At 44.5% G+C, this 22,800-nt stretch overlaps 2 protein-coding genes across 2 annotated transcripts; one reads left to right on the forward strand and one right to left on the reverse strand.

Annotated features, from left to right (window-relative positions):
• Positions 1-2,504: 2,504 nt before the first annotated feature.
• On the reverse strand, positions 2,505-7,056 carry LOC106893531 (glutamine-dependent NAD(+) synthetase-like). The gene is given in 7 exon segments (XM_014951582.1): positions 2,505-2,549; positions 2,869-2,917; positions 3,111-3,232; positions 3,373-3,447; positions 4,218-4,349; positions 5,044-5,161; positions 7,001-7,056. Coding segments are annotated over 7 exon segments (546 nt in total). The 5' UTR covers positions 7,006-7,056.
• A 1,140-nt stretch (positions 7,057-8,196) lies between these two features.
• On the forward strand, positions 8,197-22,593 carry DHCR7 (7-dehydrocholesterol reductase). Its single transcript, XM_014951585.1, has 8 exons — positions 8,197-8,336; positions 12,374-12,477; positions 13,764-13,986; positions 17,407-17,497; positions 18,046-18,259; positions 18,737-18,941; positions 20,549-20,680; positions 21,315-22,593. Exons 2-8 carry the CDS (start codon positions 12,380-12,382, stop codon positions 21,777-21,779), a joined length of 1,428 nt encoding a protein of 475 aa, XP_014807071.1. The 5' UTR covers positions 8,197-8,336; positions 12,374-12,379; the 3' UTR covers positions 21,780-22,593.
• Positions 22,594-22,800: the final 207 nt, after the last annotated feature.

Below are 22,800 nucleotides of genomic sequence, written 5' to 3' on the forward strand. Positions count from 1 at the left end.
AGGTAGTTGTCCTGACCAATTATAGACAAATAAACCTCAAAACACCTAGAGAATCTGCACACGCTACTCTCCCAGCTTTCGAGGTTCGAAGTCTCACAATGGGGGTTTCTTTAATCTTCAAACAGTCAGCTCTAATTACTGCAGACTTTTAAAATCTGTATTTCAACTCAAAGTTCACGACTTAATTTCTATTACAGTAACTGAAAATACAAAACAGATTGGAAAGTTAAGCTGGTAACTGCACAGGCAAGCTCTGCTGAAAACAGATACGGGAGGAACAGCCTTTTATTGGAAAACTTTGACAATACTTTGGCTAAGCTTCTGAAAAATACACAATCTTCCACGCAGGCCAGTTATTTTCAGTTATTTCACTGCTATCGGTGTATTCTTAGCTTGTTACCTCTTCTGAGGAATGATCTACACAATTCTGAGGAATAATCTAAAAGGATTAGGCAGAGTTGCAAGGAAACGCAGTGTCCTGTTCCCAGTTCACCTGGTTTTAGATTTCTTTCACCGACACCTGAAGCCCCAGCACCAGAAGTCCCCCCTGGCACCCCATAAGTCCAAAGTGCCAGCTGAGCAAACAGGGGGCAGGGGGACAATCAGCCTGCAAAGCAAAATGAAAAATAAAGCCAAGTTACAAATTTTTATTAATTGATTCCCTAAACAAAGCCATAAAACCAAAATGTGAGAGGGGTAAATGTTAATGGAAGATGGAAGGTCTTGGGGAGAAGATGCTGAAATCATGTAGAAAAGCCAGGCTCAGTATCTGCTGCTGCCACAGACTCACACGACTGGGCCAGTTTATTCTACTCTGAATTGCAGAACAGGGAGTAGCTGCCATTTTCTACCCCCTGCAAGCACTAATAAGGATCCATGAGGGATGGAGTATGCAGATAACCCAGCTGTCTCACACACCCTTTGATGGAGTATTAGACTGAAGGGGTTTGCTTACATAAAATTTGTAAAAAGTTCTCTTTTTCTTTTGTCCCCCATGCCTAAATGCTACCTTTTCTAAATTTTTCTAAATTCTTACCAATACCAAACCAACCTGAGATTCAACCTCCAGCCACAACTGTGTATGCTGTGAAGCAAATCGCCACACTCCCCTGTGACTAAAGCCTAAAAAGCTGATAAAGGATTCAATGTTTGCTTCCAGAGAAGACAGCTAGATTTCTCCAGTAATAGCAGAGGAAGAAAGATCAAATCCTCAGCTAACAAAAAAACTATCAAATATCAAATATCAAATCAACATTAAGCCGGAATGAAAGCAGAGCTGCTGGTTGGGTTGGAAGCTTTTAAGAAGAAGCTGAAAAGCAAGCTCTCGAGACGAGGAGAGGTACAGCTGGAGGCAGGGACTAGAAGTCACAAAGTTCTCTTCTACCTTCTAAAACTGAGGACATCTAGGAATTGGAATGGGTAAGCTTGACATCTCACTGAGAGCCTTTTAAAGGCTGCTAGCATTAACCAAAGGAAAGCCTAGTACACATCAGCAATATTTTTGAGTCTTGACAACCCCACTGGTCTCAGACCTGTCTATGACAATACTTTGCTGCTCATTTTCCTGCCCTGGCATCTTTCTGTTGGAACGCTTTTCTAAACAGCCTCTGGACCGATGCTACTGATGGGATACAGGCCTGTACTACTTCTTCCTGACCATCCTATGAAAGCCACAAACAACAATTGTCTTGGTCCTCCCCTGAGTGATGTGGGATTGTAGATTTCTGCTGCAGACCAGCATTTACTGGAAGCCCACGAATCTTCAGGGACCCACCACAACAAGTTCAGGTTTTCACAGCAACGCAGATGAAATGCTACTTTACCATTTTGTACTCTTTCAAAAAAAAAAAACAAAAAAGGGGGTGTGACCTGATCCAGCCTACCTGAAACACACCTGCACGTTCTGGAGCGTCGGGTTTTCTCTGCTGCTCCCTCCATAGACAGAAAAACGGGGCTTTCAACCCATCACCATGCTGAAAATTTCCACAACAACTTTCACAGCCGCATCTATGTTCAGATTGAGGTGACAGCTGAGAAGAAGTCAAGCAGAAGTGACTCAACTAGCACAATTCAACTATAAAAACTAGCATTAAAAAAAAAAAAAAAAACAAAACCCACCCCCATCAGATGATATTTTAAGGCTCCTCCCATCTCAAATATGGTATAAGGAATATCACTTTCCAGAGTGTTTCCAAACTTCCATTTCCTTCCCCAAACACTGCTAAGTTTGCCTCACACCTACACACTTAAATAATAAAGTTTGTAATACTCCTACTTAACACACCTACTATTCCTCTCCCATTTTTTCCTATTTTAGAGTTTGAAAGCTTTAGATTAAAGTCTTTGGGTTTTTTTTTCCAACCCTTCTCAATTCGTACCTGCTTATTTGCTCAGCCAGAAGTTTAGCCCTGTTACAAGTATCCCAGGAGGAGCTCCCACTGCCCGTACAGCAAGTGATAAAGATACGCTTGCAAAATTCTTGAGGATCCTCAGGGACATGGTCCTCATCGTTTCCACACTCTCGTGTGCATCAGCCAGCACGTCCACATCTGAGGACAGAGCAAAAGAAAGAGGAGTGGAAATTGTAGCAAATACCTTGTATGTTTCTTGTATTCCAATTAAGCTTTACACTGCCCCTTGCAAGTAAGTTGACTCCGTCCTCTAACTCCACAAATATTTGTTCATATATCAAAGAAAAGAATTACTAATTTTGTTCCTCATTTTGAACTTGGAACTATTAAATCCTTTTTGCACCCTGGACTAACATCACTTTGCATTAACAGCAGCACAGGACAGCAATCTGTACTGTCCCTGTGACAAAGAAGAAGCCGTGTATGCAAGGCAGAGAACAAAACCAGTTGTTCTTACCTGTTTGCTGCACCTTAAGCAGTCCCAGAGCCAACAGGCAGGACCAAGGCTGGGATTACAGAATATGCTCATTCCAAGAGGGTTATGGAATAAGACTTAAGCAAGTCAACATATTTACCGTGCTCTTCCGGTGAGATACATTCTTTACTTAAATATAAGTAAGATCTTAAGTTTATCTTTTCTTTTTTTTTAAAAAATCAAAGTAATTTTCAAGCAACAGATTGAGTACATGCTTACCTCACATTTCCTCTTCAGGACTAAGATGTCTCCACTGCACTGGCATACACGAAGGTACAGCTGCATCACCAGAACACCACAGAGCAAAATTCACTTTTACCCTGGGATAAGGACTCACTTTACTTGCCTAAGCGATCGTAGAGAAGAATTGGGAAAACATCAATTTTCATTTAGCATCAGATCTGTGAAAATCAAGACATGAAAACACTTCTAAGATCCAATAGCTGTTCAAACTTGACAGTTTACAAACATAACCTCCATTCTTACCGTTAAGTTATGAGATGAAATCTCTGCTTTGTACCTTCAAACATCCTCCAAGTCCAGAGTGGCAACCAGCACCTCCTACGGAAAGGCTTTCGACATCAGATGGAATCTACCCACACAGATAAACAACGCTTGACAGGCCTGGACCACAAAAAAATGTTGGGGAAGAAGAACGTGGGCAACTTTTTTCAATACAGATTTTTATGCTGACTTCGCCAGCTGCTTCTGACTCAGCAGAATCGCTTCGATCACAAAGCGAGCACAACGGGCTCACTTCACGGATGCTCATAAACCACATTTATAGCTCTTGTCAGGTGGCTGAACAATAGGTTCACCAGCAGCAGCGACACAGGACAAGTGGAAAAGGCAAGAAGCACACTGGGGAAAGGGAGGAATTCGGCACATAACGTGAGGGAACCTACAGCTTTGATGACAAATCTATTGCAAAGACCTTTTGGAAGTAAAGTTCAACCTATCAAACTTTCTGTCTAGCAAAGCAGGTGATAATTCAAACACTGCAGCCTTTGCCCTTTTCTTCTTACATAAGGAAATATAAAGGAACAGGGTCTCTCCTAAACATGGTGACTGCATACACAAACATTTTGATGAAGTTTCTCTACTGTGACAGCTCTTCCTCGCTCGCAAAAGCAGGAGAGCCACTGAAGATCAGGTCTGGGTAATTTGACTAGGAAAAACCTTGGATCTAGTTGAATAGCATGGTAAAAATACATCTTTTTTTTTTGTCTAGAGTCATGGACCTAGTACCCGGAGTGTCTGGACAGCATTGAGCATAAATGTAGCCGTACTAATTTCAGCTGTAAGTAGCAGCTATAGGTTGAATATATTACCACATCATGGTGTGAAAACTGGGATCCTCGTACAACTGTTTCTCCATTTACTGGAATCACGGCCCAGCCATCATAATACACACAATCACCACCACAGCCATTCTGGTTAGCTAAAATATATATTCCATCAGTAGTTTGCATGGGATATATATGACAGAAACAAGTAATTACAGGAGTAAATGTAGTGAGTTCTGGCCCTTTCACACTGTTGGAAGACAGGAGTCTTCTGTTATAAGCAAGAGTCATTCCCTTAGCCCAAGGAGAGAGGGTTGCACTTCCAAATTGAAATTCTAAGTTCAAATTGAAACTGAGAAAATCAGGAAGATGAGGACAGAAGCTGTGTCTGGATATCTGAGGCCAGAGCAGATACTGCTGAATATAACCAAGGCATTTTAAATTACCATAACAAAGCAGTTGTACAAATGAACTATTTTCCACAGGGTAATGTACAGTTGTTGCTTTGGTTTTGTCCCCATGACTGTTAGACAGGATTGCAATCTAGTAACTAAACATCTTCTCTTCTTTAAAATAAACAGAATCTTCAAAGTAGAAAAATATTACATATTTTAAGTAAGATGACAACAGGGGGATGGGAGAACAAGTCCAAGTTTAAGTACTGATTTCTATTCCCCCTTCCTGATAGAATTATTGATATTTCTCCAACACAATGTTGCTATGTGAATGAAAACCTGGAAAGAAACTAACAACAAGGACTGTCAAGGCGCCCATGCTCATGTTATGTCCTGCCACAGGAGAGGAGACTGTTCTGAAAAAAATAAGTAAGGTGCATAACCAAAAAAAAATTATTTTTTTTTAAAGTGTGTACCTTTGCTCTGGCAGAATTCACCAAATCCACCCGGGTGTGAGCCTTCTGCAGCACACGGTGACTCCCTGAAGAGTCAGAGAAAATTTCCACGCCATCAAGTCCCATTTCAATCCGAGGGCTGTCAAAGCAAAAGGCAGAAAAACATTGAGCTGGCAACACTATGCTGTGAATACTGCAGGTATCATTTAAAACCACCAACAAATAAAACCATCACATCATTTTCAGTTTTCTGCAGGTCTTAGCTCAAACAAGGATAGGACTCTCAAAAACATCTCTTTGCTTGCATTGCCTGACTCTTCTGTCAAAGACCAGTCGTGGTTGCAGAGGGCAGAAGGGCTTTTGCCCATGGCAATCAGCCCCAGCCATTAAGGTTCCCAATAAATAACTGTCATTATCCCATTTCTCTCTTGAATCACAGAATCCCATGGGGTTGGAAGGGACCTCTGGAGATCATCTAGTCCAACCCCCTGCCAAAGCAGGGCCACCCAGAGCAGATCCCACAGGAACGTGTCCAGGTGGGTTTGGAATATCTCCAGAGAAGGAGACTCCACCACCTCCCTGGGCAGCCTCTTCCAGGGCTCTGCCACCCTCAAAGGAAAGAAGTTCCTTCTCATGTTCAGGTAGAACTTTTTATATTCAAGTTTGTGCCCATTTCCTCTTGTCCTATCTGAAAAAAGACCGGCTCCATGGGCTCAACCTCCAGAAATCTTTGAAAGGATTACCTTTCAGAAAGTGTTTTGCATGTCGCAGTCCTAGTTGTGGTAATTAAAAGGGAAAGTAGAGCAGTTCCAAAGATGTGTTTACAAATTTGGTGCAGAGCCCTCACTATCCAGAAAAACTGCCGAGGCAGCACTCCTAAAGACCTTCCATTTTGTCGTATTCGCACACAAAAAACCACTTACATTCCCACATCACAGATAGTATCTTGAGTAGCTGGAGACTCCAACAGCTATGCCAAAACTTGAATGCAAGAAGGTGTCAGACTCATAACAGTTAACCAAGCAGCCACCACCACTGCACGTAAAAACACCAGAAATAAAAAATTCAGCCAACGCCTGCACTAGAACCAAGGGGCCAGAACTGCTTCCGACAAGGAACATCTCATCAATTTCCACAGAAGGGGCAGAAGCATCACCCCTACCAACAGCACCCAAAATGCCGTGGCATCGCTGGGACGTTCCTTCCAGGAGCAGCAGCTGGCGCCTGGGTGGAATCCCAAGTTTCTGTGGAGGAAGACTCGCTGAAGTCGGTCAACAAATTACCGGCACCAGTGATACCTAAGGCAGATTTTATGTAGTTTATAAATGGTTAAACTGTAAAGAATCTTCTTGAAGAGAAGAAACGTAGCTATTTTAGTAACCATCCCAAACGGTTTCAAGGACTTAGTAAGATAAGAAAGGATGTCTGTGGCCCTGAGAACATGGTGACCTAAGACAGGGATGCAATAAATATGGACATTGTCTGACAAACAGGTGGTAACAAAGAGATCATTAGTTTTAATGAGCAATTAAGCAGTTAGGACGTTTTGCCAACATGAAAAGTGAGCCAAAGAGCAAGGGAAGAAGATGAAGATTGAGGAAGAAACGACCCTCACTCAAAATGAGGACCACCAGAAGGCACAACTACACATGCCCAAAAGCTTATAATAATATGTAAATGAATTCTTGGAAATGTAATGAATATGCTAATGTTTTCTTAGCATTACAGTGAATATATATACCTGTTGCGTATAAATTTAATTTGACAACAGCATTCGGGGCACACAACAGGAGGAGCTATCCCCCGTGTCCCTGGCGCCACAATAAAGCATGCCTGCTTTCTAAGCTTTTAAATTGAGCCTTAGAAAGTTTTATCTGCTGGTTTGCTGTAACACCAGTGTGTGAGCCGAGGCAGGCAGGACACGGGAACAACCACAAAACCATGGATTAAGGGCAAAGAATAAATTTAATCTCAATACCTCATGGATCAGGGAACCTCTGAAGCAGCACCCGGGCAGAGGCAGGCAAGCAGGGGCTGCAGCAGAGAGAGAGTCCTTATTAGCAAGAGAGTCCTTGTTAGCAAGGGAGTGATGGAATGAGAGAGCTCCCACTCGCTGTTTGGGCCTGTATTTGAAGGATTCAGACAGGCAGAGTTTTCCACTGTGCTTTGATCTCTTCAACAGGAGGGCAGGAATCTCCAGCGTGTTCGCTAAGGTGCCCGAGTCCATCCCAGGCCTATGTTATCTGAGTGCAGATGTTCTACTTTTTGAGCGCACAGAACTAAGCAACAATTAGTGTGATAGGTGTGTTTTCCAGCCACCCCACATGCGAGTCACTTGAGCATATTTACAGCCCTCCGCGCCAATCCTCCATCACTTTCCTACAACCAGTCACGTTTCCAAGACACAAGGCCCAAACCTTGTGCTTGCAGCTGCTACACTTTGATTTGCACCCATGGCCACCTGCTTTGGCCATTCCAGTGCTATGTGGTTGATTCTCTCACCGTCCATTCTCTGGTAATTAACTGGGAACGTGTCACACGCTCTTACCGTATTTTGAGCTCTGGCCCAAGCCGGTACCAGGCTCCTCGGTCGGCCCTTTCCCGTGTCAACACCTGGAAGAGGCTTGGGATCAAACACGGCTTGGGCCCGGCCTGCCCTCCCCTGACAGGGAGCCCCCGGGAACCGGACAGGCCAAACCCGGCACGGCCCGGATCCCCCCGTGAGGAGTGAAGGAGGGAGAGAGAGGTACCGCCGCCCCACTCACTTGGGAAAAATCCTCCTCAGGTTCCCCTCAAAAATGCAGGGCCCGCTGGCTGAGGGCGCTGGTGGCCACCGTCACCCACCGCCCCATGGCGGCCACACCGCTTCCGGGGCGGGCCGGGACGCCCCTCCCCGGCGGGAACTCCATCTTCCCCTCGCAGTTAAAATCACTCTGTGCAAAACGCCCGTGAATATTACTCTACGGGCTCACGCCGACCTGTTTTAATCAGCGGTGCCCGCCGTTCCCCTCCCGCGGAGGCGCGGCCCCGGGGAGCGGCCGCCGCTCCCTCAGCGCCCACCCCGTCTCCTCAGCCCATGGGTTGAGCGGGCTCCGCCAATGGGGTGGCGCGGAGGGGAGGGGAGGGCGGCGGGGATTGGTCCGCGCGGCGGGGAGGGGGCGGGATATCGCTGTGAGGAGAACGGCGCTGCCGCCGGGTACCGGCTGAGGGCTGGTGGTGGGCGTCGGGCTCTCTCGCCGTCGTTCTCTCTCCGGGAGAGGAGCGCTGCTGTGTTCGAGCAGCGCCGGGCGGGCGAGACTGGTCGAGCTGGCTTGGTGAGTTGCCGCCGGGCCGCCTCCGGGTAGCCGTGTAGCGTCTCCGCCGGACCGGCGAGCCCGCCCGTGCGTGGGGGGTTCGTGGGTGCCTGCCTCGCCGGGAGCCATGTTGGGCATTGGCGGGGAGCGGGGTGGCGAAGCGGGGCTGGAAGGGAGCCTTTGCCGTGCTGTCGTCTCGGTAGGAGCCCCCTAACTCCCGAGCTCGTTTCTAATTTGCGGGGCCCGGCATTTGCGGTGTCACCGCATCAGGTGGTGCCACCTCCGTGATGCTCCCTGAGGTGTGTGTGTGTGTGTGTCCCCGTCCCATGTCCCTCATGAGGGGCCCGGGGGGCGGGAAGGTGCTGCCCTCCCTGCCCGCATGGGTCTGCTGAGCCCCTCCTGGGGCCCTGCCTCTCCAGTGCAGAACATGGGGCTCTACATAATACCGCATATTAGTAAAGGGGTTTCCTTTAAAATATATATATTCGTGAGCAGGAGTCTGGCTTCTGCTTATAAGTATCTAAAGGGTAGTTTGAGGGAGGATGGAGCCGGGCTCTTTTCAGTGGTTCCTGGTGATAGGATGAGGGGCAACTGGCATAAGCTGGAACATGGGAAGTTCCACTCCAATCTGAGGAAGAACTTCTTTGGGGTGAGGGTGGCAGAGCCCTGGAAGAGGCTGCCCAGGGAGGGTGTGGAGTCCCCTTCTCTGAAGATCTTAAATCCCCACCTGGATGCTCCTGAGTGATGTGCTCTGGGCAGCCCTGCTTTGGCAGGGGAGTTGGACTAGATGATCTCTAGAAGTTCCCTTCCAACTCCAACAATTCCATGATTCTGTGTTCTGTAGGACAAACTCTACAAGTTGGGTGGTTTTGCCACATTTGATGACACATTCTCTTCTATAAATCCAGAGCGTGCTGGTGAAAAGTATCAAACACGTGTAATTATTGCTTGAAAGGACTTCACGTGAGCTTTTCTCTCTGAATGGTATATCAGATATGTGGCTTAGGCACCAAATGGGGAGGGCTCCCAAGTGAATTGTGTGGTTGGGGTGATTATCCCTGTAGCACAGCCCAGGCAGTAATACGGTACTTCATCGTTAAGCCCTGAAGTTTGGACTCGGAGGAAAAGTGCATCTCTAGGGTTCCCTGTGTAGGTGATTTTTGCTGTTTGTGAATTTTGCTTCAGGCTCTTGTTAAGAAGCTGATGAGGGGCTCAGGAACCCTTAGGGCGTGTGTTGTGGGGTGACAGGAAGCTTACATTTATAGAAATTGAAGCAGCTACTAATAGGAGTACAGTTTCAATGAGAGCTAATGTGTCTTAAAGGACCTGGGGATTGTTCTGAGCATGAGAGGTTGTTACTGCCAGCACAGCTGTGTGTCGGACTGAGGTGTACCTGTTTAGGGGAATAGTCCTAAGCAGGTACTTTTTTAAATTCTTCTGTAGAAAAGCAGAACTTGGTGGCAGTTGTTGGCCTTCAAACTGGGGGGAAGCATGGATGCTGTATGCGACCCATTGAATGCCTCATCTAGCCAGCTCCCAGTCTTAGTAATTGGATGATTATCCCGTTTCTGCGCTGTCTGGTAGGATTAATGATAAACTGGGTGTGTGTGTGGGTGGGTCTTGCACAAATCCCAGGTGCTGCCAGCTGCACGCAAGCTTTTATGAGCGCTTAGCAGACCACGCAGAGTTTTCACGTCTAGTGTGCTGAGCTCTGCAAATTAGCTGGGCTATTTGGTTACTTAAGAGCCTGAAACAAAACTAAACACCATGAAAATTCTTAATTTTGGATTTCTTTTCTGGGTCTCTTAGAAAAGAGGCCCAATTTCTCAGTAGGACTGACAAATCATGTGGTGTCCTTGGAAATACTCAAAACTTAACTGGTCACGGCCCTGAGCAACCTGTTGTAAGTTGTCCTTGCTCTCAGCAGAGGCAAGCAGGGTTGGACTAAATGACATCAAAGGTTTCATCTGACCTAAATATTTCTGATTCTGATGATTCCTGAATAAGAGCCTTTCTATTTTGGCAAAATTCTTACTAGCATTGTAGCTGTTCCTTGTGAGAGCTGCTCTTGTGAAGCAAAGCCAACGCAAATGACTGGAGTAGTCCCCATGCTCTAACCTTGATATAGTGAATCCCCTGTCCTCCTGTGATCAGTACCCTCCTCTTGAGGTTGCTTCATAACTTACTTGCTTGAGAAACCATCATGAAAGTATCAATACCTGGACAGATATAGCTTTCTGGCTCAAATCTGAGCAAGTCAGAAGTCTGACCATGTTTTAAAATGTCTCTGATGAAAGGTAAGGTGGTAGTTAGCACAAAGGATAATTGACATAGTAAATAACATGCTTCCTGCCACCTGTGTATCTTCTTGCATTCTTTGCTTAGGATTTCTGCCTAACCAGGTTGGCAAAGGGGAGTGATTAGACTTCTCAGATTATTTCTGAAAATAAACACTTTTGTTGAAATGTATTGTGTGGAGGAGACTTCTGCAGAGTAACGTAGTATATATTTTGAGTCTGAAGGGTGGCATGTTATCCCTGCAGCCGGCCTGATCCTGATTGAGATGTCCTTACTTTGGCACCGAGACATCTTCCTTTTAATGTATTTGGGAAGCCACAAGACCTGCTGCTCCATAAGGGGCCAGGGGCTCAAGGGGGAATAGCACGGCTGCAGGCAGGGGCTTGCTTGTCAGTCCTGAACTGCCTCCATGAGGAGAGCAGGCCAGATGCAGAGATTATGGCTAGGTTCAACCGTGAGTTCAGATAATCAGGAGGGTTCATGGTGATCAGGCAGGTCAAGTTGGGAAGTAGGTCCGTAGGTCAGGGGCAGGTGCCCAGGCAGGCCTGTGTTGACAGGGTCAGGCCAAGGATAGGCAGGGCCATCAGCTCTGGTGTGGGGGGTCAGGGTCAGCCCTGGTGAGGGGAACTATAGTCAGGCAGAGACCCAGGATGGCCAGGCAGGGCCATGGGGATAAGGACAGGCTGAGGACAGGTCAGGACATCAGCCTGTGGGTCAGCAGAACCTATCACCAGGCAGGGCAGGGCTCTGGTGGAGCTGGAGACCAGCATTCCTATGGCATCACTGGGGCAGGGACTGATGGCCCTGGCATGGGCTGAAATGGGTCTCCTGGCATATGGGCAACATCAGGGAAGTCCCGGGCCAGGCTGGGCAGGGGCAGTAAGGTCTGGTCATGTCAGGGCCCTGACAATGAGTTCTATTGTTATTTCTGTTTCAGTGGAAATAACTGCTAGTTTCTGGTTTGAGTTAAAACATCAAAGCCTGAAAAACTAACAGCTGTTAGCAAATTCCCCCTGAATGGCAAACCACAACACTCCATGTGTTTCAGAGTCTATGTCTTCCCAGTAGACAAAGTGTAGGAAACATATTTTTTTTTCTGGATGGAGGATTATGAATTGTTCAGATTATGGGGTGATGATCTTTAACAAAATAAGTATTTGGGCAAAGCAAAAGACTGCTATAATGCATGTTCCACAGAGAGGATTAGGTGTTGCCTAGTAAATTGTTCTCCATTCCCACTGATTTCTGATTGAGGTGGAATTAGAAACTGTTGTTTTCTTTGATGTAGCTAATGTATGTGGAGCAAGGGGTCTGGGGAAAAGCACATTATTTGCCAAGGTCCAGTACAGGTAATGTTACCACAGTAGCAATTTTTCTAATTAAGAAAGGCAGTTAGTTACAGAACTTTCTTTTTGGAGGTTTATCAGAATGTGGCAAAACAGTTTGTTTGTTTTTTTTTCCCTTTGCATCTCACATGTAAGTAATGAGCCATATATTCTAGGATATGCACTAAAAGAAAGTCCAGTTGTCAAGAGGTTTAATGGATTACTTTGATATCAGTGTTTTGATTATGTTTTGCTGAATTAGGAAGGAATTAGGAAGGAAAAAAGAAAAATCTTTCCCTAACCTCCTTCCCAAAATTTCTTGTGATTAAAAGGCTATACAAGTTTTAAATAACTTTTATTTGTATGTCTTTTCTGAGCCATAAGAATTACTGAGAAGCAGCTGGAGTAATACCATGAGTATTTTCTTTCATACAGGATATCATGGCAGCCCATCAGGAGAAAAAACCTTCTGAAGGAAGAAACCGCAGAAGCACTCAAAATGGTACTCAAACATCTCAAGTCCAGTGGGGAAGAGCATGGTGAGAGAACTGATCACCCTGATTAGTCATTGTATTTCAGATTGGTTCATACTTATTCTTATAGATGCTATATTCCTTTTAAACTTCACTCTATTAATAACAGGTTGTTGAATTGCCCTCCTGTTGAAAGCTCATGGATAATGAGCTGTGGTAGCAGATGCCAAAGAAGAGTTCTTCAAGATTTTTGAAAGAGAGATGGCTCACGTTAAAACATGGTCTTCCTTGCAAAAAAAAAAAAAAAAAGGAAAATTAAAATATTTCCTCACATTATCAGTGTTGAACAAATAAAATTAGCCTCTAAAAAGGTATTTAAAAAAAAAAAAAGAAGATTCTATACAAATTTATGAGTATATGTATGTCAAACATCTCAAGTCCAGTGGGGAAGAGCATGGTGAGAGAACTGATCACCCTGATTAGTCATTGTATTTCAGATTGGTTCATACTTATTCTTATAGATGCTATATTCCTTTTAAACTTCACTCTATTAATAACAGGTTGTTGAATTGCCCTCCTGTTGAAAGCTCATGGATAATGAGCTGTGGTAGCAGATGCCAAAGAAGAGTTCTTCAAGATTTTTGAAAGAGAGATGGCTCACGTTAAAACATGGTCTTCCTTGCAAAAAAAAAAAAAAAAGGAAAACAAATAATAAAAATCTGTAAAATTTGCAGTTCCTTCAAGGGATGAACAAAATATTTCCTGAGATTTGGAGAACAGGCATCCCTCCGTGGTATTGCCAGGTGACATCTCCTGCTGTAGCAAGATTTTTGACTCATCTCCATGTTCTCATGGAGTTGTGCAAATATGAGTAGAGTATTGTGTTCCAGTTGGAAAGAGCCATGGGTGTTTATATGGCTTCCCACTACAGGCAGTGTGTGGTAGAGCAAGTTCAACTTCTGGCTCTCCAGGGTCTGTCTTTTCTGTGTTTCCAAGCTTTGCATAATATTCTTGTGGTTCTGTTGCCACTTCCCACTGAATACTCTACTGGTTATACCCATGACTGCCATCAAAAATGTGAAGGCTGCAATAATACTGTGATTTTGGAGGGGAGATAATCTGTTCTGTTGCTCTGATCTACTAGCATCATTTTATAACAGTTTGTGTTAAAGTAGGTAACATGCCAGGTTTTTTATAACTCTTTGACCCAAAGAAATGTATATGCCCTGAAAACATTTTCAGTTTTCATCTGGTTAGTCTAGAAAGTTCACTGAAAAAATTGCCTGACTTAATCAAACCACTGTTCTAACTGAAAACTGGTTTAAAAAAAAAAGCTCTGTTTTGGATTCCAGGGAGGTGGACTGGTTTTCCTTGGCGAGCATCCTTTTCCTGCTGATGTTTGCGCCACTTATCGTATATTACTTCATCATGTCCTGTGACCAGTACCAGTGCTCTCTGATTGATCCAGTCATCGACTTGCTCACGGGGAATAAACATCTGTCTGACATCTGGAACAAGACTCCTACACTGACCTATAGGGCTGCTGGCATCTATACCCTCTGGGTCGCTTTCCAGGTACGTTATTGAGTTACCATCTATATGCCATGACTGGCTTTTAAAACAGCTGCTTGATTAATTATTTTACACAAAGGATAATGGAACGTCCCACTGGTATTTACTCTTTGGTGTTTCTCACTTTCTATGGCTTTTTGAAATCCAAACAAAGCTTATGCACTTGAAAAATAAATATGTAGGGAATACACACAAATATTCCTCGTGTGATGTATTGCTTGAGGTGGTTTTAACGAAAAATCAACTATGTAACAACAATACCTATTTGTTTTAAATTAATACACAGTAAATATATCCTGAACTAATACTGCAGAAGGGATGATATTTTCTATAAACAGGAAAAGAACATTGATGTATGAATCATAGAATGCTTTGGGTTGGAAGGGACTTTAAAGATCATCTGGTTCCACCCCCCCTGCCATGGGCAGGGACACCTCCCACCAGACCAGGTTGCTCCAAGCCCCATCCAGCCTGGCCTTGAACCCCTCCAGGGATGGGGCACCCACAGCTTCTCTGGGCAACCTGTTCCAGTGCCTCACCACCCTCACAGCAAAGAATTTCTTCCAAATATCTAATCTAAATCTCCCCTCTTCCAGATTAAAACACTTCCCCCTCATCCTATTGCTACGCTCCCTGATTAAGACCCCCTCCCCATCTCTCCTGTAGACCCCCTCTAGGTACTGGAAGGCTGCTATAAGGTCTCCCCAGAGCCTTCTCTTCTTCAGGCTGAACATCCTCAACTCTCTCAGCCTGTCTTCACAGGAGAGGTGCTCCAGCCCTCTGAGCATCTTTGTGGCCCTCCTCTGCACCTGTTCCAACAGGTCCGTGTCGTTCTTATGTTGGGGATTCCAAAGCTGGACACACTACTTGAGGTGGGGTCTCACCAGAGCAGAGTGGTGCTCCCTCCCCTTAAGAGGCCAAAGTCTGCTCTCCTGAAGTCCAGGGTAGTGAGCTTGCTGCACACCCTCTTTGCTGCCCAAAGGATCTTGAATTCTACCATTTCATGATCGCTGCAGCCAAGGCTACCCTGAGCTTGACATTCCCCACCAGCCCTTCCTTGTTGGTAAGGACAAGGTCCGCTATGGCTCCTCTTTAGGGAAGAAAGTTGTCATCGACACATTCCAAGAACTTCCTGCATTTCTTGTGCCTTGCTGTATTGTCCCCCCAACAGATAGCAAGGTGGTTGAAGTTCCCCAGGAGGATCAGGGTCTGTGAACGTGATGCTGCTCCTGGTTGGCTCTCAAAGGCCTTATCTGCTCTGTCGTCCTGGTCAGGTGGCCTGTAGCAGACCCCTACTGTAACATCTCCTGCCCCTGTGTTCCCTTTAATCTTGACCCAAATATATGAAATGCAACTTAAATTTGTAAAGTATCTTCAAACTTACCAAACCACACTGATTATTTTTTTTTTGTAACAACAATACCTATTTGTTTTAAATTAATACACAGTAAATATATCCTGAACTAATACTGCAGAAGGGATGATATTTTCTATAAACAGGAAAAGAACATTGATGTATGAATCATAGAATGCTTTGGGTTGGAAGGGACTTTAAAGATCATCTGGTTCCACCCCCCCTGCCATGGGCAGGGACACCTCCCACCAGACCAGGTTGCTCCAAGCCCCATCCAGCCTGGCCTTGAACCCCTCCAGGGATGGGGCACCCACAGCTTCTCTGGGCAACCTGTTCCAGTGCCTCACCACCCTCACAGCAAAGAATTTCTTCCAAATATCTAATCTAAATCTCCCCTCTTCCAGATTAAAACACTTCCCCCTCATCCTATTGCTACGCTCCCTGATTAAGACCCCCTCCCCATCTCTCCTGTAGACCCCCTCTAGGTACTGGAAGGCTGCTATAAGGTCTCCCCAGAGCCTTCTCTTCTTCAGGCTGAACATCCTCAACTCTCTCAGCCTGTCTTCACAGGAGAGGTGCTCCAGCCCTCTGAGCATCTTTGTGGCCCTCCTCTGCACCTGTTCCAACAGGTCCGTGTCGTTCTTATGTTGGGGATTCCAAAGCTGGACACACTACTTGAGGTGGGGTCTCACCAGAGCAGAGTGGTGCTCCCTCCCCTTAAGAGGCCAAAGTCTGCTCTCCTGAAGTCCAGGGTAGTGAGCTTGCTGCACACCCTCTTTGCTGCCCAAAGGATCTTGAATTCTACCATTTCATGATCGCTGCAGCCAAGGCTACCCTGAGCTTGACATTCCCCACCAGCCCTTCCTTGTTGGTAAGGACAAGGTCCGCTATGGCTCCTCTTTAGGGAAGAAAGTTGTCATCGACACATTCCAAGAACTTCCTGCATTTCTTGTGCCTTGCTGTATTGTCCCCCCAACAGATAGCAAGGTGGTTGAAGTTCCCCAGGAGGATCAGGGTCTGTGAACGTGATGCTGCTCCTGGTTGGCTCTCAAAGGCCTTATCTGCTCTGTCGTCCTGGTCAGGTGGCCTGTAGCAGACCCCTACTGTAACATCTCCTGCCCCTGTGTTCCCTTTAATCTTGACCCAAATATATGAAATGCAACTTAAATTTGTAAAGTATCTTCAAACTTACCAAACCACACTGATTATTTTTTTTTTTCTTTCCAAATTGGAAAGTGACTTAACATATACCACAGACTGAGTTCAAAATAAAAGGACTTGGAGCTAATTGCGTTCTTATGTTGGGGATTCCAAAGCTGGACACACTACTTGAGGTGGGGTCTCACCAGAGCAGAGTGGTGCTCCCTCCCCTTAAGAGGCCAAAGTCTGCTCTCCTGAAGTCCAGGGTAGTGAGCTTGCTGCACACCCTCTTTGCTGCCCAAAGGATCTTGAATTCTACCATTTCATGATCGCTGCAGCCAAGGCTACCCTGAGCTTGACATTCCCCACCAGCCCTTCCTTGTTGGTAAGGACAAGGTCCGCTATGGCTCCTCTTTAGGGAAGAAAGTTGTCATCGACACATTCCAAGAACTTCCTGCATTTCTTGTGCCTTGCTGTATTGTCCCCCCAACAGATAGCAAGGTGGTTGAAGTTCCCCAGGAGGATCAGGGTCTGTGAACGTGATGCTGCTCCTGGTTGGCTCTCAAAGGCCTTATCTGCTCTGTCGTCCTGGTCAGGTGGCCTGTAGCAGACCCCTACTGTAACATCTCCTGCCCCTGTGTTCCCTTTAATCTTGACCCAAATATATGAAATGCAACTTAAATTTGTAAAGTATCTTCAAACTTACCAAACCACACTGATTATTTTTTTTTTTCTTTCCAAATTGGAAAGTGACTTAACATATACCACAGACTGAGTTCAAAATAAAAGGACTTGGAGCTAATTGCCAAACTGCCAAAAAAGGATGACAACCATACATGAAGTACATCTTCAGAATTGTTTAATGTCTTGGATGTATTATTACTGTAAAATCACAACAGCTTAATCTGTTCATATGTTCTCTCTTCTAGGTGGTTTTGTATGTGTGCATTCCTGACTTCTGCCATAAATTTCTTCCTGGGTATGTAGGAGGTGTACAAGAAGGTGCCATCACTCCTGCTGGTAAGTTCTTCCTTAGACTATATGCACACCGTACAATCTTTTGAAATTATAGTATTTCTCTGCTTACAGCTTTTGTAGTTGATATGTATCTGTCTCTCACTGTTAGTTAAACTATTGATATGGCAGACACCACACTGGTACTGGAACAATACAGATTGATAATTTTGGCGTTTAAAATTGACATCGGACTATTGCTAGTATTTGACAATGCAGTTGCACCTGCTGGAGCTAAGTTAACCCACAAGACTTGAACAAAATATATGATATTAACTAAGTGTGAGAGGATAACTTGTTACCATAGTCAACTTTAGGGGAGATTCTAAATTCACTGTTTAGCGAAGCAAGAGTAACGAGAAAAACTCAGCCTAACAAGGCTTGATGGTTATAACAGAGTCTGATGAAACTTGTGTAAAATTGGGAGGGTGAGGAGAGTGAGGCCATTTCATGAGCACTCAATGGAGCTTCTATGTATTGTATGCATATCTGTATTTTATTATATAAAAAATAATGCAGTATCACTAATACTCAGTTTTTTCTTTGTGTTTTAGGTGTAGTGAATAAGTATGAAATCAATGGACTTCAGGCTTGGATCATTACCCATGTGCTTTGGTTTGCAAATGCCTATTACTTCCACTTCTTCTCACCTACCATCATTTTTGACAACTGGATTCCTCTCCTGTGGTGTGCCAATATCCTGGGATATGCAGTTTCCACGTTTGCAATGATTAAAGGCTACTTTTTCCCTACCAATGCCAAAGACTGGTATGTGATTTTTAATGATGAGACAACGCTAGGTAATTGGGCATAAAATTGAATGCTGCATGGAGCAATAATGACAGAATATATTTTACTGGCACAGATAGATAGGGCAATATATGACTGTGGTTTTTCGCTTCATTAGCACCATCCTCTATGTTCCATGCTATATGCCTTGTGACTCCCAGCCACAGTGTCACAGATGCATCCATCCTATTTGTGGCAAATAAGTAAGGTTATTGTCAGGCTGTTCAAAAGTGTTACCAAGAATAAACGAGGGTACCTCTGAAACTAAAAGTTATCTCCACTAATGTGACGCTTTGGTTGGATCATTTATTGTTATCTTGTACAACATACGGCTTCATAATTTTTATTATCATTACATCAAGTGCCCTGGGAAATCATCTGAAATGCATAGTTAGAATAATAATTACCTGTATTTGTGTATAACTGCCTACATTTCTATTTTTTTATGCTTTCTAGCAAATTCACTGGCAACTTCTTTTACGACTACATGATGGGGATTGAATTTAACCCTCGAATAGGAAAGTGGTTTGATTTCAAGCTTTTCTTCAATGGGCGCCCTGGTATTGTAGCCTGGACTCTGATTAACCTTTCCTATGCTGCTAAACAACAGGAGCTGTATGGTCAAGTAACCAACTCCATGATCCTTGTCAATGTCCTTCAGGTAAATTCAGAGGAGGGAAATAAGACACCAATCTGGAAATAAACTAGTATTAAAGTAGAAAAAAAACCTCCTCGTATTGAAATCAAACTTAAACAGTTTTTCCTGGCTTGAACAACCACATTCAATGATGATGCCCTGGGACTTGCTTCTTTGGACACTTATATTCATTTCTTTAGATGCTGGTAGTCATTCAAAGTGCCGCTGTAAATACTCTAGTCATTTAGAGTGCCACCAGTGGCATGGTCATGTCTGCACCCGCAGATTTCAGTGTAAACCTAAATTAAGCAATACTTTTTTGAGCCTGTATTACGCAAACCGGCATAGTTTGATCTTGAATCCAAAGGGAACAATGACAAATTCAGTGGCTTTAGTTCGATCAAGATTGGGCAGGTTTGTGGTTGGGGTGGTTTTTTTTGTTTTTTTTTTTTCCTGAGGGCAGCACTGCACTTAAGTTTTACTTTGTGTGAGACATGCAGAACTACAGAAGTCTGCACACCTGAAAATAGCCAGTCAGGTGCTGTGCTTTCTACTGAAGAGACCCCAAATAAGTACCAATAATAGTTTGGATTTATTCATTGAAATGTGTAAATGGCAGCCCTCTTGGTAGAAGCTTTATTCCCCTTCTGTATAAACATAGAACTCTTTAAGTTAGAGAGAGGGAGGGGGTGGTCAAATGCGAGTGTGCTTCCAAAGTGTATGTCCTTACAGGAGCACACTTGCCTTAGTTGTCTTGGTTAATATTGCTTTGCATTACTTACTAACACTTTATCTAGATGGAGTACAGCTGTGTGATGTGGTCTTCTTAATACCCTATTTTTGAGGTGTTAACATAAAATCACAAGTCTGTTTTGCAATCACAGAATTATATGGGGTTGGAAGGGACCTCTGGAGAACATCTAGTCCAACCCCCCTGCCAAAGCAGGTCCACCCAGAGCGGGTTGCACAGGAACATGTGTGGGTTTAGAATGTCTCCAGAGAAGGAGACTCCACCACCTCCCTGGGCAGCCTCTTCCAGAGCTCTGCCACCCTCAAAGGAAAGAAGTTCCTCCTCGTGTTTAGGTGGAACTTCTTAGATTCAAGTTTGTGCCAGTTTCCTCTTGTCCTGTCACTGGACACCACTGAAAAAAGACCAGCCCCATCCTCTTGACACCCTCCCTTGAAGGATTTATAAGCATTGATCAGATCCCCCCTCAGCCTTCTCTTCTCTAGACCTAAATCCCTCAGCCTCTCCTCGTAAGGGAGATGCTCCAGGCCCCTCATCATCTCTGTAGCCCTCTGCTGTCCCCTCTCCAGCAGTTCCCTGTCCTTCTTGAACTGGGGAGCCCAGAACTGGACCCAGTGCTCCAGATGAGGCCTCCCCAGGGCAGAGCAGAGGGGCAGGATGACCTCTCTCCATCTGCTGGCCACACTCTTCCTGATGCCCCCCAGGATGCCATTGGCCTTCTTGGCCACAAGGGCCCATTGCTGGCTCATGGTCATCCTGTTGTCCACCAGGACTCCCAGATCTTTCTCCTCAGAGCTGCCAGCACAGAAAGATTTGCCTGGTGCTATTAACATGATGACTGGTGACAATGTTATGGTATTAACGTTAAACTATTCTGTTTCAGGGTATTTATGTTTTGGACTTTTTTTGGAATGAAGCCTGGTATTTGAAAACCATTGATATCTGCCATGATCATTTTGGATGGTATTTGGGCTGGGGAGACTGTGTTTGGCTGCCTTACCTCTATACTTTGCAGGTAAGAGTGTGGTACGATGCGTGTTTGGGCTAAAAGGAAAGAAACTCTCTAGAAACATTATCCCCAGGAGTTTGATTTGTATCTGAAGTTGTTTCCAGACAGTCTGAATGTTGAGTAACCATTATAACATGTCATGATTTGCTTGTAGGAAGCCTTACTGTCTGTGTATAGAAGGGACTTCTTTTCCTCTCCTCCCCTTCCTTTGTGCCCTTTCCTGTTACTGTCTATTGTATCTGTGTGCTTTTCTAAATTCTTTCAGTCGCTTTTTGCACTCGTCTGTGTTGAGGGGTTTCTTGGTGGGTGGTAGTTTGGGTTTTTTGTTGTTGGGTTTTTTCTCCCTTCTGTCCTGGTTTGTTTGCATTTTTGCAACTTCTTTCTTCTTGTTACACCTAAGAAATGCAATATTAGAGAGAGAGAGAGAGAAAGAAAATGCAGGATGCAGAGTTTTCTGAAAATTTTCCATGGTTTTACTGGTAGGGTAGATTTTTCTATTCTTTCTACTTACCTGTTCTAGGTCACTGTGGGTCAAGGAATTAGTTGGGTATCGTGAGCATATATTTGAAGTGAATTAAAGCATATACTTAAAGTAAATTGTCCCTTTATTATTATTTTTTTTTTCCCCCCTGTTCTCCAGGGTTTGTATTTGGTTTACCACCCTGTCCAGCTGGGCACAGCTAATGCCGTCGGGATCTTGATGCTGGGCTTGATTGGCTATTACATCTTCAGAATGACCAACCACCAGAAGGACCTCTTCCGCCGTACGAACGGCAACTGCAAGATATGGGGGAAGAAACCAGGGTATATCGAGTGCTCCTACATGTCTGTGGACGGGACCAAGTACTACAGCAAACTGATGACCTCGGGCTTCTGGGGGTGGGCACGCCACTTCAACTACACGGGAGACTTGATGGGCTCCCTGGCCTACTGCCTGACTTGTGGGTTTGGCCACCTCTTGCCTTACTTCTACATCGTTTATATGACCATTCTGCTAACCCACCGCTGCATTAGGGACGAACACCGGTGTTTCAGTAAATACGGGAAGGACTGGAAGCGCTACACGGCTGCGGTGCCTTACCGCCTCCTACCGGGAATATTTTAAGGCTAATGCAGAATAAAAAGAAAGAAAAAAGAAAAAATTTTTTTTTTGAGATGAAGAGAGTTTATCCACACATTTATACTAATGCTTTGTGAAGGACGTTCATACTGTTCTGAAGGAGAAAAGGTGGCTGGAGAATAATCCCTGCTGTACTGAAGGAACATGCAGGCAGACTGTGTTTAAAGTAAATGACATGAAGCACTGAAATGGCCTGGTTTTTTTGAAGACTTTTACCTGGAACTTCCCCCCCTTCTCAAAGTTAACTTAGAATGGAAAAAAAGTTGCATGTGTTGAGAGTCCTGAAATCTCCCAATGCTGGGAGGAGGTCTTACTCATCAGAGTGGCAGGGTTCTGGCACCAGCTTCCAGTGACTTAGGAGAGGAGGAAAATAGTTGTGTGATCTGTTTATGAAAGAAGTTGTATGATGGTGGTGGCTTGTGACAGTCGTAACCTAAAGTCAGTAACTCCCTGAAGGAGGTTTTATTGTTTGTTGCTTTTCAAAAGGTTAACTGGGGAAATGCTGAACTGGGGTTCCTGATCCTAATCGGGTATGTGGGAAGACTGTTATAATCCAATACAAATGTTTGTGAAAGCTGGTATGAAGTGGTATAGCTCAAAAGTTACATTAGTTCCCAGCATTTGAGAATATGGCCAACTGAGCATTATTTTGATACTTAAACCGAACTTGCTTTGTGAAGATACTGAGCGTACATTCATTTCCTTAGTGTGGATAGAAGACTTTGTTCTCTAAAATTTGTATGAAGTCATGTTTGTAAAATTTTACAAAATAAATCCTTGGTTTCAAATCAACTAAAAAGTACTGCTAATTTTCTCTTCAGCTGCTGCTTCTCCTGTTAGATAGTTGTCTTTCAAAGATACTGGATTCAAAAGGAGCTCTTCAAAAAGTATAAATCCAAGAGCCAGTTCAAGAATGCATAAAGGAGAAACAATTCAAAAGAAGGAGGGACCATGCATCTTGTTACAAGCTTGGTAGTTATGCTAAGAGACTCTTATTTTTTGACTG

Source organism: Calidris pugnax, unplaced genomic scaffold (assembly GCF_001431845.1).
Source record: "Calidris pugnax isolate Ruff unplaced genomic scaffold, ASM143184v1 scaffold183, whole genome shotgun sequence".
NCBI classification, from domain to species: domain Eukaryota; kingdom Metazoa; phylum Chordata; class Aves; order Charadriiformes; family Scolopacidae; genus Calidris; species Calidris pugnax.

Bases quoted from the DNA above. Each gene is read 5' to 3' on its own strand.
- DHCR7 (XM_014951585.1), top strand. From the start codon at position 12,380: ATGGCAGCCCATCAGGAGAAAAAACCTTCTGAAGGAAGAAACCGCAGA. The intron at 12,478-13,763 runs GTGAGAGAACTG...TTTGGATTCCAG, and splicing joins GTCCAGTGGGGAAGAGCATG to GGAGGTGGACTGGTTTTCCT. The intron at 20,681-21,314 runs GTAAGAGTGTGG...CCTGTTCTCCAG, and splicing joins CTTACCTCTATACTTTGCAG to GGTTTGTATTTGGTTTACCA.